Source organism: Drosophila santomea, chromosome 3L, assembly GCF_016746245.2.
Source record: "Drosophila santomea strain STO CAGO 1482 chromosome 3L, Prin_Dsan_1.1, whole genome shotgun sequence".
In the NCBI taxonomy this organism is placed as follows: domain Eukaryota; kingdom Metazoa; phylum Arthropoda; class Insecta; order Diptera; family Drosophilidae; genus Drosophila; species Drosophila santomea.
Window position 1 is genome coordinate 9,102,553 of NC_053018.2, and position 15,155 is coordinate 9,117,707.

The following is a 15,155-nucleotide window of genomic DNA, read 5'->3' on the forward strand; positions in this document are numbered from 1 at the left end:
AAAATTCCCTAACGATCCGTGTACATACTTTGAAATTCTAGTTTTTGGCCATTTTTCGCAAATTTTGATGATGAAAATTAAAAAAAAAAATTTTTTTTGAAAATTTTAAAAATAGTGTTTTGGATAGTTAGCTATGTTTATTGGCAGTACAAAACGGTCTTCTTTTTAGCTCGTCCACCTTTTTTAGCCAAGTTATGTCGAAAATACCGATTGAAAATACATACATATATGTAAATCAGATCTGGGCACGAACTGAGGCAAATTGGTATTTATATAAAAAAAAAACACTTGTTTTATTCTGGATGCATTCGATTGCAGCTTAATTTCCGCGTGGGTGGAAAATCGAAAAGAAAGACCCAGCAAATTGAAATGCAATCAAACAAAACAAAAAAGGGAAGACAACCGAGTGGCTGTGCCACTGAATTATATATTCCAAGGATGGCAGGATGGCAGGACTCTGGACCCTGTCCTGCAGTTGCATTTTTGCGAGGGCACGTGATTGCACTTGGCCGGTCCCATGCATTTATTTGCATATTTACCGCTGGGACAGACGCTGCTGCATTTACTCACTGCATTTCCATTGACTCCGAGATTGCAGGCCAGCAGCCTCCACTTACACACGTCGGAATGCCGGATCTTTTGGCCGGGCTCAGAATGCAAATTGCTTCGCCCCGGCAGTTGTCAACTCAACTGGGTCCGGTCTATATACATGTATATATAGATACAGGTTTACCTGCAAGACATCAGTCAATCTAGTTAAACAGAATGCTGTGCAATATGTTAAACAGTGTTTAGTGTAGTCAAACGTGTGCAAAGGCATTGATTTGAATTCCAGATGGTATTATGCTCCATAGCTGCGAAACATAATAAATTTGCTTTGCTTTGAGCTGATTTCCTTTCAAAAACACTTTCAGAATGAAGGCTTTAAAGCGAAGTTTGGGGGTTTGAGGTACTTGCGCGTAGCTTATTCTGATGGTCGGCAGAAATGGTGACTGATGTGTGGCAAAAAATAACAACCGCAACTTAAAAGGAACTTTTTGGCCATTGCAGCCTTCACTTTGAGGCAACATGAAAATGCTTTTTGGCATCAAAGTGGCTGCGGAGGTCATTTTTTTGCTAGTATTCAAGTGCTTCAACTAAAACACTGTATATGAAAGGCTTTGCATATTTAAGATTACCAAATAGTTTATTTTAGCGAGAGATTGTGACTTACAACTTGCTTATAAAAAGGGACGATTCAATTTGTCAACAGCGAACATTTGATTATCCCTTAAAAGCTGCCGTATTCAAACAACTTTAAATTATATTCTCTAAATTCAGGGCGCCCTTCCTGCGTGTAAACACAAGTTATACAAGGGGGCGTGGCATATCGCATAAAGTGGCAAGTGTTTTTGTGTGCGTCTGGCATGGAGATGGCCAAAGTATTTGCATTACCTTCTTGTTGCCACCGAGTTAAGAACAACAATTGACTGTTGCTGCCGTCGTCCTTGTCCTTATTGTAGTTGCCATTTTGCTCTTCATTTGCACTGCAAATGCGCGAGAAGGAAAAGCGGAAAAGTCGAAGGAGGCGGAAAAACGGGAGCTGCAGAAGTGGGAGCTGCGGTGGCCGAAGAAAAAATGGCGAAGGAGATGGAAACGAGGATCCTGCAGCTTAGCGTTAATTCCCTTGAAACTCGAACGGATGTGCGGAGTGGCACGCACACACAGCTACACTACACGCACACGCATACACACACACACACACACACACACTTACTAAAGGATGCCCATATACACGCATAAGCAAGGAGCATCAAGTGCCATTTCGCATGACTAACTTGAGCGAAATTAAAAAAGAAATTGCAAGAAAACTCGCGCACCGCACCAGCGACTGAATAAAATGAAATGCTGCCCGCGAAGGAGTCAAAAAATAAAAAAGAAGAAGGCAAAATGTTGAAAACTGCAAAGGAAAAAGAGAAGCGCCAAAGTGGCGCCTGCAGCTTAAAGTGCAGCAAATTAAATTTCTCCCCGGAAAAACTTAAGCCACACTTTCCACGGCCGCATACACAAAGTGCCTACAGCCGCAGACCTCGAAGGAAAACGTGGAAAGAAAGGATGCTGAATTGAGAAAATAATGCACAACATCTTGTAATTTAAAAATTATCTTGAAAATATTTATAATAAAAATATTCATTATAATGAAAAACAACTGACACCTAAATAAATAGCTATTCGAAATAGGTACTCCTGTATATTCCGTAAAATTTAAATTTAATTTTTTAAGATTATTTAAAATTTTTCCTGTGTGTTTTTTGTCTTCATAGGTCAACAAGGTCTACGAAGCCTTGGTGCAAAGGACATTGTTTTACAACGGAGGGACACTTCCGCTTGTAGGCCTTCGAAAGTGGCCGGTTTCACACCTTCCACGTTGCAAATAAAAGCCAATGCAATTTTCTGGGAATTCCTGCCACGTCAACCATCCAATCTTGGCTTTTGTGCGCCCAGATCTTGAACGGTTTGGCATTTCTTTTGTCTGTGCACCGGCGTTTGCTCAATTTCATTTAGCCAAAATGGTTGTGCTGCGCCTGGGGAAATTCCAATATGCACTTTTCGTTTTGTGGGAGACTCGTTTAGAAAAGATACGTAAATGCTACAATAACTCAATGAATTCCGGACCATAAATGGAGCTGAAAAACTTTCACAACTGGAAAAGGCAGATGTAAAAAGTGCAACTAGAAGAGCAAAATTCGAAAATTCCACAGCCAATACTTCTCTTTTGATAAACGGAATATTCTTTTTTATCGCATAACTTAAACGAATTCGATGAGAAAAATTACAACTCCGTTGGCCAAATTCCATTCCAGAGTAAATATATTGATTGCCTTTAAGGCTATTGCAGATTGCATCGTGGAAGTCATTTAAAGGCTTATCTTATTCAGTTTGTTTTTCGTAGAGTTCTGTTAACTTTTATGGTGCACTTTTGGCGTAGCATACAATTGACTAATATTCCTGGAACTGGCGAATGAAGACCTAAAGTCGACATATATTTCCCAAGCACGTGCTCACCCGCACTCACATTCATCGGTTTGGGTCCTTTTCGAGTGGCGGGATGAAAGGCAGCTCCTGCATACATATATATATGTACGAGTATTAACTCCATTATGGCCAAGACAATCCAGCTAATAGAGCCGAAAACGGAGCGAGGGTATAAGGGTCCTTCTTGGGACTGGGCTGGGTTGGCTACTCCCCCACATTTCCCCCCGGTTTTTCTAATGCGACACCCAATCGGATTTGTCAGCAATGTCCGGGCAGATGGTCGTAGATGAATTCTGTTTGTCCCACTGATTACGCATCAAGTGCCATGGGGAAAAGGGAGCAGCACACTGGGCATAAGCAAATTGTGGACAAATGGTAAAAAAAAATGTCGAGCAGGGCACTCTGAATTCCTGTGGGACAAACAGTAAACATGAATATTGTTTGCCATTCCTGGCATTGGTCAATATGTAGACAGGATACTCCGAGCTACGTGGGCAAACACTAGCAAACTTTCAGCTAAAATACATCCATATGCGGTATGGGTCGACAGCAGTTGGCGGAAGTAAATATATCTGATTTATTTTGGGATACTCCTGCCGCCTGAACAATGGAATTTTCCCTTGACACTCAAGATGGCAAATGTAATGGAAAAATTACTCATTTACTCAAGGTTTCTGGTCTATTTGTTAACTTTATTTTATTTTGTATGATATAATTACGCAGCACATTGCATATTTGTGCACTTCATGTTAATGAAAATACTTCACCATCATTCAACAAGAGTCTCGTTTACAGCAAATTCTGCAGTTCCCGTATTCCAGTATTAAATACATTTAGCATTGCGCATACGCCCCGTGGCTCCTTTCGACAGACTGACAAGTGGGGCACAAGCATACGAAACTCGCTCGATTGTGTGCTAGACAAACAAATGTAGTGCATTACAGGAAGGGTATTTAAGTCGAAGGTAGTTGAAGTGGGCTTCCATGTCTTTGGGAGCCCCGGCGTTCCCACATGTGCATTCGAGTGCAGCTCATTTATCATGCCAGTCTTTGACTCGCCTCCTTTCGGTGTTGACTTTTAGCCATTTCCCACGCGTAGGAATACATTTTCCAGGGAAAGCGCAAAGGAAAAGAGCAAACATTAAAGGTACAGTTCTCCCTAATGAGCAGTGGTCGGTGAGTCAACAACTTTTTATTTCTTTGTCGGTCTAATTGGACAATTTGCAGTGGAGCGGGAAGTGTGAACAAAATAATAATAAGCAAACAGCTTGCTCGCAATTTAATTTAAGTCTGCAAGTGACACTTCAAAGCACTTACACTGTGAAATACAATACAAGCTTTAACTGCTGGGAAAAAGAGTTTGATATTGCATGAATAAAATATTTGTGGCTATTTAAAGAAATTTGTAAATTGCACATGGCAAAGCCTTTAATATGAAAACTTCAGTTATTTTATTTGGCCAGTACCGAGTTCCAATATTTCACTCCCTCTTAATGCTTTTCGAAAAGAAAGGGAAACACAAAGTGGATAACAGCCTTCCCGCAATGCATAAAGCATCGTTGTCCTTGGACAAATACAAAACATAATGCGAAAAATAAATGCCTGAAAATGCGAGGAAACGGGATATAAGCAGCTAAAGAATATTCATGTGCCTCAATAAACCGAAAAGAAAAGCTGTCCTTTTTGCGCCAGGCACTAAAGCGGGGAGAAATGATAAAACTGGGCGAAGAAAATAAAGAAAACCAAACAAAGGATGTGCAAACAGCAAACGTGCATTAAAAGTATTGAGAGTCTGGGAATCTGGGCAATACACTGAAACTAACAATTAGAGAAGCGATTTGCTGCTAAGAAGGCATTTAAAGCGGCATTTATTTCGATTCTGATATACAATGCCCACATAAAGACAATCGCGGCAGTTCGCTGTTCCGATCCGTTGGCTGCCAGGCCAAATAAATAAAATTGATTAGAAGCGGCAATGGCAGCGGCAGCCACCATGCTCCTTATCTGCTGGCAATTTCATTATTTTAATGCGCCGCACGACCATCAAAACTTATGGGCGGAGCAATCTGACTGACAGCCCAGGACGCAGGACGCAGGACATCGGACATTCCAGTATTGATTGACCGGACTCCGCATCCTGTCAACAGTTTCAGTCAAACAAACCAGAGCGAAAAATAAAGCATTCCCATGTTGCTGTTTCCCAGAAAACCGGACAGCACTAAATATTTAATATTTCAAAGAAATCTTTGCGGAAATAAATTATACATATATTTCTATTTTTTCATTTTAGTGTACACATACATTTTATTCAACTGCTCTGATATGTTGCCGTGAAAATGAATCTATCTCAAACCAATACGCGTTTTCATCACTGCACACACGGCGATTTTGTTCAACTTTGTGCCCTATTTCTGGTTGACGTTCTGCAGCAGCAGGAAGTACTGTCCACTTGTGCGGACCATCTGCGAATCAATCAAGTGGAACGAGCTGTAGGTTGGGGTCCTTGCGGGTGGACCTGCAGGACCTTCAGGACCTCTGCACTGCTCCGCTACTCACCGCCATCAGTGTGGGCAAGGACATTTGCATGAACCAGGACACGTCCAGCCGGAATCCCCGGTTCGTGCGCATCAGCATCATGCGGATGAGATGGCGAAACTCCCGGGACTCTCCGTACCAGCGCACCTGGTAGAAGGCGTTGCCAATCTCCTCGCTCTGCAATGGGGAATAAGTCACGCAATTAGACACATCAATCAGGACGCGGATTGCCCCGTTATGTCACCCACAGCCGTCGCAAATCGCTGGCCATTGTAGCAGTAGACAACTATCTGATAGCCGGCTGCCACCAGGTACATGGTCATCCGGATCATGGTGATGCTGCTGTTGTCGCCCTGCGAATGCAGACCTTAAGTTCTCCATTTTGGGAACTCCCTGCTATAAAGGACTCACCAATCCCACGCTCATCTGGAACAAACCCAGGCCCCAGTTGAAAAGGCTGAGCAGGAACTGCGAGAAAGTGATGTGCCGAAAGCAGTCGTTAACCTCAGCTGCAAAGCTGTAAGCAGATTACAATGGATTAACCCGTTTTTAGTTTGGTCACTTACTTCTCCACTCGCTGGTACTGATAGATACAGCATCGCAGGTACTCAACCCTGCGATCTGGAGGAACTAGCTCCGATGTGGCGTGCTCTACCATCTGGTTGAGGGACTTCATTAGCCCCACGCTATGAAGGCAGAGAACAATAAAGATTCCATCAAAGCTAACGGCGGCTGAGCAATAATATAAATCACTTATATTCGGAAAAGTAACCTCAGCTGGATTGACTCACACATGCCGCAGATATACAGCGAACAGGTTTCCAGATACATCTGTATGTGATAGTAGGGAAACTCTAATCCCTTGCGCTCCCAGGCAGGATAAAGAGATGGCAGCGCTTAGTATTGAAGTTTATAACATTTTTAATTTGTTATTAGCTGAATGAGCGATGTACTTACGTAACATAATGTCGTAGGATCCTTTGGGACGAGTGAAATAGCGATAGAGATTGATTGCAAAGGAGTTGATGAAGTAGTTTGTGGTAATGCAAATGCAGCTATACAAATAGATAAGAAGTTGCCGACGAGTGCTGGCCCAGTACCTATTTATCGTGGACTCAACCTGCTGGCGAATCATTTTGGTTACAGGTAGATCTAAAAAGAATGCAATATTTAGTAGGTTAATGCGCCTAAACGAAGCTCACCTGACATCCTTTCAAAGAGCTCACACTTTTGGAGTAGTTCGTGGCACCGCGCCTTTCGTAACAGATCGTATATCTGTTTGTGGGCAAACAGAAAGTACCACATCTTTGCAATCGATGTCAGGAACTGCAGGGCAGTGCCAGCGGACTTCAAGATTAATAAACCATATTAATATAATTATAGTACGATTTCAAGAATATTTAAGACCCACCTCACCAATGCGTGGAATATCATGAATATACCTGACTAACATTTGCCAGTGACCGTAGAGCGAGGCCAAGCTGCTCAGGCTAAGCACAATTGCCCAGCTGAAAGGGTAAGAAAGTCGATCTATAAATCCACATTACCACAGACTCGAATTACCCACATTCTAAGCACCTGTCCGCAGCGGGAAGGATCCATCAGGTTGAAGCCCACCGTGTAGGAAAGTCGGATCATCTCCCTGATGCTGCGATAGTTGCGCCTCTTCAGCTCGGCCTCCTCTTCCGGTGAGTACATGTCGCCTAAACTGGCGGCCCAACTGTGTTAATCGCCCATTTATAGGGGCAATCAGGGGGGCGTGGCTCGACGGTTGGCTTTAATTAGGTAGTTTAGCGCCCGAGGCAGGAAACCACGCCCCATTACGTGGGCAAAGTTTCACTAAATAATTGAAATACTTTGCGCTGGCAAGCGAAGAAGGGTAAGTGATGTGATTCCCGACTTGTGCTGTGGTTAATTAGTCCGACCAATTATTAGATCCACACCAAGTTCGGTCGTTTTTGTATCCTGTGAAAGCTTTAAGGACTCTCGTCTATTAAGCTCTTCTATTCTTTTGATGAGAGAGGTTTTCCACCAAAAGCTGCGCGACTGCAAGCTTTAAGCTGAAACACTGCAAAAATTTTGTGTTCTTTTTAAATGCCAGGGTGGTGAAACAAACTGAATTTGCTTGTAAAATATAATGTAAAATATTTATGTATGTATGTGTGGAATATGTAAATGATTTCTGTAATAATCTGTAATTTTCTGTAATCCCTTGAGTGGTACCTTACAGGTACTATCAGCTATCGCATCCCTAGTCTTTGAATGTGATAAGAAAGTCGCTCCAGATTAGCAAGTATCTCAATTCATTGTTTTCAATAGTTACAGATAAGAGCACTTTGTTCAGAACACTTAAATATCTTATTAAATACCCAAGATAAGCCCCAAAGGTAATAGTGTCTGATAACCATTCCCAGCTCTTCTCCTAGATAGTTTCAACATCGATTGGTTCTGTCAATTGCAAACCAGTTTCCTTATTTATATCCCCCTTCATTGTTTAAATGATTCAGTTGCATTTAGGCCTTGTAGTTGAACACATCTTTGAGAAGAAATGGTTGACACAAGTATTTTAAATTTAAATGACGACTGTCTTCACCACATTTTTAAGTATCTAAGCATCAAGGAACTGGTGAACTTAGCGAAAACGCTCCCAAGATTTCGAGAGATTCTGTTGGATAGACCGGCAACCTTTTACCCAGTACACCACGGAAACGATCCCGATGGCGAGAAACCAGTATTGTATTACTCCACAGTTGCCATCAAGCTGTTGAGAATCGTAAAAAATAACGTAAAAACTCTGGGAGTTATTCAAGGACATAGTTATGATAAAGAGGATCTTGGCAACTCAGTCAAGGACTTTAGAATTCTCACACAACGAAGGAATACAATTGATTTGAGGTATTGCCTAGGAGAAGTTTCCAGACTTGAGGACATGTTTCGATTTTCATCTTGCTGTAAGAACTAATAACTTATAAATCCACGGATATCATAATTATATTACATTTTGTTTTTAGCTCGTGACTACTTGAGTGTAAATGTGCCATCTTGCATTTGTTACCTTGAGGACTTTTTTCAACTTATTCCCGATTTGCGGGAACTTCGACTTACGGGATTCGCCAAGTGTTCCGATTGTGTTAAGACAATCTTGAAATGCTTTCCCAAGTTGGAAGACCTTTGGATTCGGGGAACCTGCCTCAGACTTCAATCTGATTATGAGCTGATATCGCAGATGAAATCTTTGACGAAACTGTCGATAAACGTTGGTGCACCCAATTGTCTAGAGCCTTTGACAAATTTAACTGAACTGCGATCTCTTTATGTGGAAAGTATCTTCAGCTACATATCTCCAATGGAAATCATAGAAATCATAAGACATTGTAAGAAGTTGGAGTTCCTATTCTGCTACTACATAAATCATGGACAACAGCCACACGATTCCATTGCAAATCTCTTCAGGAGCATCAGATCGATTCGAGATCCTAGCCAACAAAATCCTCTCAAATTGCACACGTATTTGGATCCACCTTTGTCTGAAGAGAATGTAAGTTTTCTCAATATCCTTAATGATTTCAAAATTACATTTTATTTGTTATTTTTATTTAGAAACAACTAATCGATGAAGCCTACTTCGAATACCGCCGGCAGCCTTGATACTTAATATTATACTCAGTTTTCAGTTCCAAAAGAACTGTGATTGCAAATACTCACCATTCCTTTATTATTATAGAAATTAGGACCACTTTGAAATGTTACTCAATGATTTATATATTTTCATGACTTTTCGCTCATATAGATTTAAATACGCTTTAATAAATTTGTATGCTTGTCAACGATTTCCGTTATTCAATTTAGCTGATTTACAATCGTCGTCGCCATCAGACTACACATTAAAATGTATGTATCGTTAGGTAAATAATTTAAATATTAATAACATGTTGCTTTTGCACGTGTATTTGCTCTGTCTCTGCATCGTCATTTACTTAGTATATCTCGTTAGTTTGAATTCAAGTTCAATTCGTTTGCTGCTGGCGTAAATGGTTTTACAAAATATTAACAAAACAAAAGTATAACAGAAAATTCGATTTTAGGGTCTTGTATATGAAATAAATATTTACAAAAGTTACAATTAATATTATGCAGTGGCGGAATGTGGCCGGTGCTCACCAAAAAACCGTGTAGATAATCCTAAATGAATTGCTTACAAAATTTTTGGATGCCTCAAGCATTTGTTAATACGTACACATATTTCTAAAAATGTTTAACTATATTACCTCGAGTTCTTGGCTTTAATATTAGTTATCGAATAAGGTTTTTCTTGCATTGGTTTTCTCTTTTTTTTGTTTTGCTTAGTTCTGTTGTGTCAATGCTTGTGTTCTTATCAATTCGAAAAGCGGACGTTGAGACATTTTATTATCGTCTCGTAATAAAATTTGTGTAGTTTTCTTACAGTGTGGTGTTTGGTGTTTGTTCGTTTGTGGCTTTTGGGTGTGGGCGTGTGTATCTGTGTGAGGTGTTACGTTTGGATGTGTGAGTGAGTGAGTGAGTGAGTGTGTGAGTTCGTATTCCCTTTACTGATATGTTTCTAAGAGGCTAACTCGCATCCTGGCTCATCGCTGGCCGAGCAGAGGCAACTAAACAGGACAAACGCAAGCCAGTTGGACAGATCGGTCGGGATAACCCATGGAGGATATGGAAACCTGCCAAATCGGTATACTAGAACACCAAAGCCGAAACACTCTCGCACGCATACACTGAATGGAATGTGGAAAAAAACAACTTGGGTTGCAATAATTGACTAACACGCTCCTCGAACGGGGAAAGTCCCCCTTTGGCGAGGATTTCCAATTTTATTGCTTACGTATTCGGAGAACGGACTAGGGAACTAAACATCAAGTCAACTATCTAACTAACTCAACTAACTAACATACATAACACACACACACGCTTCATAACTAACTAACAGTATGTGGGTGGTTAGAATGCGATTCCGTGGGTTGCGATAGATATATTCACATACCCTAGAAAAGCATTCGGTTGCCCACATAACAAATAACAACATCTACATTCAAGCAATATTGCATTTTCCCAACCAACCTCAATCTCTCTACTTCATAGGTGGCAACTCAGATTATATCAGGGGACTAAGCCAAGCCAAGCTCTATCGATAAGCCCTAAGCCCTACACACACGCACAAGTACTTATAGATATAGAAACGAACCAACGATTTTCAACTACTTTTGACATTATGAATTTGAATTTGAACGAACGATTTACATACAGATACTCGTATATGCATGGCCATGCTGATCTAATTCGGATCTAATGGGATGGGCTGGGGTGTAGCATCCCCCCTCCACTTCTGTAACTCCCCTCAAGCCTCCGATCTGCGGGGTTTTAGAGCGCGGTTTGAAAAATAGTTGGAGCTATATTTTTATATATGTATATCGCTTAGTTTGTATGTATATATAATGTGTAAATATGCGAGCTGCAATTGCGATGCGTGTATATTCTATATATGTATATACTTATAAGTGGCATTCAAAATATGAATATTTCGGTTTCATTTGTTTGCTATTTAGGCTTTTTGGTGACTTCGTCTATATACTTTCGGTTAGCTGTGTCTTGAAGGCGGTAAATAAAGGTTGCTCTGTACACGAGTGGATTGGGCTCTGCTATATACACGGTATCTTCACGTTTATAGTTACTCCACCTATCGTATTGGTATTAATAATATTATTTTTTTGCGGTTTTTTGCTGTTTTGTACGACTTGCGCGGCTCCGAAACACTTATGTTGCAGTTCGGGTTGCTCGGGTTGCTTCATTTTCTTTTCTAGTTGTAAAAATACGCAGATCGAATTCCGGGGATCTGCTAGGGATCGTCCCACCATCTCTAGACTAGGATACTGTTCATTGCTTTTATATAATTCACATTCCATGTTTGCTAACTTTGCTATCACTTTGAGTTTTCCCTTTGTATGCTTTGTGTGTGTGAGTTGTGTGTCTGTGTGTGTGCGTGTGAGTTGTGTGTTGTGAGGGTTTCCCTTTGGAAAAGGTACTCTTTTTTTTTTACATTTTCTGGGTGTCGTTTTGTGTGTGGGTCCCTAATTGCTACGTGCCCTCGTTCTTCGCCCTCTTCGCCTCCTCGGCGTCGCCTCTTTGGAGAAGAGCCCTCTGCTCGTCGTTGGCTTCGGCTTCGCCCTCCTCCTCACGATCCTCCTGGGCAGGAGGCACTGCAGCTTGGCTCGGAGCAGCAGTCGGGGGATCCTCGCCAGCTCGTTGGCTCACTGGCGATGTGAAGGTCGTCTCCGAGTCTGTGTGGCAAGATGGGTTGGATTAGTCAGTTGGTTATACAGATATATCAACACAACCGATTACACAGGATGAGTGAGTAAGAGTGCTAACCCATTTTATGAGGCATAACATACGTTTAATAAATATTAAATATTATATAATTAAATTAAACATTTTTCGATCATAAAATGGGTTAGTTCTTAACGAAGTGCCAAACAGGAAGCGGCATGTGGGTGATTTTGTGTGAAGAGTGTGAGTGTAAAGTGTAAAGTGAGTGAGCTCAAGTTCTAAAGCTGTTCACATCGATCGCGCGCTCGGATGTGGATAATCCCAGCTGGGTGCTAAACGAATCTGGACAATCGAACGGTTGGTGAGTTTGGTGCAGCACGGATCGCCAATGGTAAGCACTATAGATCGGATCGGTAATACTAACAGGTCGCCCGCCCAAAGGCCTCCATTCTCCGTGGAGCTGTAGTGTGTCAGTGTCTGTTTCTGTGGGTTCATGGGATCATGCGGTGGTCATGCGGATGTGGGTGGCGATGGGTGGAGTTCGGGAGTTCAGAAGGCGTCATCGAAGATGGTGACTGACAGCCAGCCAGCAAGCGGAGGGGGGAAACGGGAGAGATAAAAAGACGGTTGTAGATGATATACTGGTTTCGTTCTGCACAAAAGAAACCACAGGACGCACTTACAGGATGAGACAGAGAGAAAAAGAAGGGGGAAAGAGACAAAGGAGGAGGTATGCCAGCCGACAGTGATGGAAAGTATAACCCATATGATATATAGAATCATTCTAAAGGTATATAATGATATATCCTTCATCACTGGCAGCTGGCCACCTAGTTGCACCAGCACCTACCCAGACTGCTGTCCCTGGTCTGCTGGCCATCCGCCGATCCTGCGGATGCGGATGTGGAAGGAGTTCCTCGCGAGAGCAGCGGCTTCACCTGGCGCAGTGCCTGCTCCTCGGGATAGCGAGGGGTCTGGAACTTAGTGGGCTTCGATTGCAAGGTCGCTGGTCCTGAGCGCTGGTGCATTAGGGTGCGGTGCCTGAGGGGTGGTGGGGATATAGACTTAGCTAAAACTGAATGAGGTAATTTATTCGGTGAGTAATCGCTGCCGGATTCGCCCTGTAAAAACAAGACAATTAATATTTAAATTAAATATATTATTATAAGGGATAGCGAACCATAACGGTGCCGTTGTCGGAGACGCCGGAGCCGGACATGTTGTCCGCCAGGAGACGCTCGCTCTCCGGATCGGACAGGACGCGCGAGATATCAGACTTGTTTTTCAGGATCGACTTGGAGCGCCGATGGTGCTCCAGATTGGGCGAGGCGTCAATCGAGTCTATCGATGAGGAATGCTTGCTCTCGAACTTGGCTGTGGGTCAATAGATCATTAGCTAATATCCTTTTTTCTTAACTTTAGAGAAACTACGCACCTTTGGCGCCCACATTCTGTATGCCAAACAAATGCTGGTTGATCAGTTTGGTGGCAGTGGCTAAGCTCTTGCCCGGCATGAATACCGAGCGCTTCTTCTTGGGTCCTTGACCGCCGAATCCGCCGGATCCGCTGGCCGCCGGACTGCCGGAACCTCCGGCCAGTTCTCCCTCCCTCCGGCCGCCCGTCTCGTCGTCCAGCTTGGTGTCCTCGAAGCGGGCACGAGGACGCATGCCGCCCAGGACACTGCTTCCAAGGACGCCGGCTGCTCCACTGGGTCGCATGGCGGTGAAGCTCTGCTGGAACCGCGTCTTCCGATGCTTTGGCACTGAGTTCTCGTTCAAGCTGACCCGACTTCCTCGCTCCTGGACATCGAAGCTCTGGTAGACGTCGTCCAGGGGACTCAAGCCGCCGGCTCCTCCGCCTCCGGCGGCCAAGTTCCTGAGAGCCGTATCCCCCGATGCGCTCTTCTTCACCTGGGCACGCAGTCCACCCGATGAATTGGTGCTGGGCAGGCCCACAATGAAGCCCGTGGAGCTGCTGATTCCCTGGTGCTGCTCCCGTTCCAGGGGATTTATGTACAGGTTATCCATATCGATGTCCAATGCGCAGGCCTCGTCATTGAAGTCCGCCGTGAGATCTCCTTGGGACAGGAAGGGATGCGTCTGGCAGCTGGCATAGGTGTCCGAGCTATCCACGCTGGCCAGGTCGGCATTGTTGTTATTGCTGCCATTGTAGTTGCCACCGAAGAGGAGCGTTCCATTGGCTCCACCGCCCACTGTGGTGGTGTTGAAGTTGTTGTTGTAGTTGTGGTTGAAGTTGGACGAACTGCAGATGGTGGCCCCGTATCTCAGGGACATGTCCAGCGGCAGGGCAATGGTGGTGGACGTGGTGGTGCCATATGACGACGATGTGGACGAGGATTGCGAAATGGCGGGCAAAAGGACGGCGGCGCAGGACGTTGGTGGCAGTGGCGGTGGCGGGGGCAGGGCCAGGAGCGGACCATGAAGCGGTGGCAGAGGGGCTGGCAGCGGGGAGAGGAGTCCATAGGCGCCTGCTTGACGACCCGCTGCCGCCAGTCGCATCTCCAGACAGATCGGCTTGTGGAAGTCGGAGGTGGGCAGCGAGATCACGCCCTCCGCGTCGGTGAATTCCTTGAAGTCCTGCAACGAGTGGGGGTTCGGGAAGGGGATACAGTGTCAGATGAAGTCGTCTAAGCAAATCAGAGGCCCAAGATATAACAGATATGATAGAATGGTACTTATATCCACCAAATATTTCTAACAACAAATTATGGTTAATAAGACCATTTAACATATGTATATTTAAAAATATTAATATATATTTAACTGAAACTCTAGCATATCTGTTTCATCTTTCCATGAAGTATCCTTGGGAGGATCATCATTTCATACATTATTTGCGTGTTTTGGGATGTTTTCTGGCTGCTTGTTAGTGTCTGATTTATTTTGGTGTACCTGTTGTCTGGAGTTAGCTCATTATTGTGTGCGATTTAATTTTATATTATTTCGCTTGAATAACAAAAATTAACATGCAACTAGGAGGCGCCAAGTAAAACTCAAACGTGCAGCGCTATTTATTGTTAACATTTAGTAATATTTAATAAATGAAAACGAAGGCAGTGCGAGTTCTCAACTTGTTAGAAATGATTACTTTATTTTATAGCTATAGCTAATATCGCTAATCAAAAAACTTATTAAAAGTGCTTAATAAAGTAGAATTAAATTGCTTTAATATAAATAGTTTGTAAAATTTATGCAATACATGCTTTCGGATCTGAAGGATCCCCAAGTTGAGCAAACGCACGAAGTTCAATCTTTCAGTACGCAGACGCAGACGTGAGATCGTCTTACT

General features: G+C 43.1%; 3 protein-coding genes across 13 annotated transcripts in view; 1 reads left to right on the plus strand and 2 right to left on the minus strand.

The window, feature by feature from the left end:
* Positions 1-5,259: 5,259 nt before the first annotated feature.
* LOC120449559 (odorant receptor 63a) lies at positions 5,260-8,736 on the minus strand. Of its 2 annotated transcripts, XM_039632106.1 has the most exons (11): positions 8,655-8,736; positions 7,117-7,617; positions 6,961-7,057; positions 6,752-6,896; positions 6,507-6,701; positions 6,341-6,445; positions 6,116-6,281; positions 5,961-6,066; positions 5,798-5,902; positions 5,571-5,726; positions 5,260-5,476 (listed from the first exon to the last, which is right to left on the minus strand). In XM_039632106.1, exons 2-11 carry the CDS (start codon positions 7,245-7,247, stop codon positions 5,420-5,422), a joined length of 1,263 nt encoding a protein of 420 aa, XP_039488040.1. In that variant the 5' UTR covers positions 7,248-7,617; positions 8,655-8,736; the 3' UTR covers positions 5,260-5,419. The 2 variants fall into 2 exon arrangements, with proteins under 2 accessions (XP_039488040.1, XP_039488041.1); XM_039632107.1 differs by lacking the exons at positions 6,961-7,057; positions 7,117-7,617; positions 8,655-8,736 and having other exon boundaries at positions 6,757-6,856.
* Positions 8,075-10,285, plus strand: LOC120449561. The gene is made up of 3 exons (XM_039632110.1): positions 8,075-8,500; positions 8,561-9,087; positions 9,150-10,285. Exons 1-3 carry the CDS (start codon positions 8,098-8,100, stop codon positions 9,195-9,197), a joined length of 978 nt encoding a protein of 325 aa, XP_039488044.1. The 5' UTR covers positions 8,075-8,097; the 3' UTR covers positions 9,198-10,285.
* Positions 9,294-15,155, minus strand: part of LOC120449557 (potassium voltage-gated channel protein Shab) — a 58,836-nt gene continuing 52,974 nt past the window's right edge. For 9 of the 10 annotated variants that reach the window (XM_039632088.1, XM_044006092.1, XM_039632090.2 and 6 more), the window contains 4 exons: positions 13,282-14,443; positions 13,027-13,220; positions 12,697-12,967; positions 9,294-11,857 (listed from right to left, as the gene is read on the minus strand). In XM_039632088.1, the coding sequence (XP_039488022.1) occupies positions 11,655-11,857; positions 12,697-12,967; positions 13,027-13,220; positions 13,282-14,443 (1,830 nt within the window). In that variant the 3' untranslated portion in view covers positions 9,294-11,654. Of the gene's footprint in view, positions 11,858-12,270; positions 12,422-12,696; positions 12,968-13,026; positions 13,221-13,281; positions 14,444-15,155 lie in introns of all 10 variants that reach the window. The other variant, XR_006356484.1, reaches the window with a different exon arrangement.

What these genes read in the sequence shown, in the direction of transcription:
- LOC120449561 (XM_039632110.1), top strand. Translation starts at nt 8,098, where the DNA reads ATGGTTGACACAAGTATTTTAAATTTAAATGACGACTGTCTTCACCAC. An exon ending in GTTTCGATTTTCATCTTGCT is followed by an intron (nt 8,501 to 8,560) that starts GTAAGAACTAAT and finishes TTTTGTTTTTAG; the next exon opens with CTCGTGACTACTTGAGTGTA. An exon ending in CACCTTTGTCTGAAGAGAAT is followed by an intron (nt 9,088 to 9,149) that starts GTAAGTTTTCTC and finishes ATTTTTATTTAG; the next exon opens with AAACAACTAATCGATGAAGC.
- LOC120449559 (XM_039632106.1), bottom strand. Translation starts at nt 7,247, where the DNA reads ATGTACTCACCGGAAGAGGAGGCCGAGCTGAAGAGGCGCAACTATCGC. An exon ending in ATATTCCACGCATTGGTGAG is followed by an intron (nt 6,897 to 6,960) that starts GTGGGTCTTAAA and finishes TTAATCTTGAAG; the next exon opens with TCCGCTGGCACTGCCCTGCA. An exon ending in GCTGTATATCTGCGGCATGT is followed by an intron (nt 6,282 to 6,340) that starts GTGAGTCAATCC and finishes ATTATTGCTCAG; the next exon opens with CCGCCGTTAGCTTTGATGGA.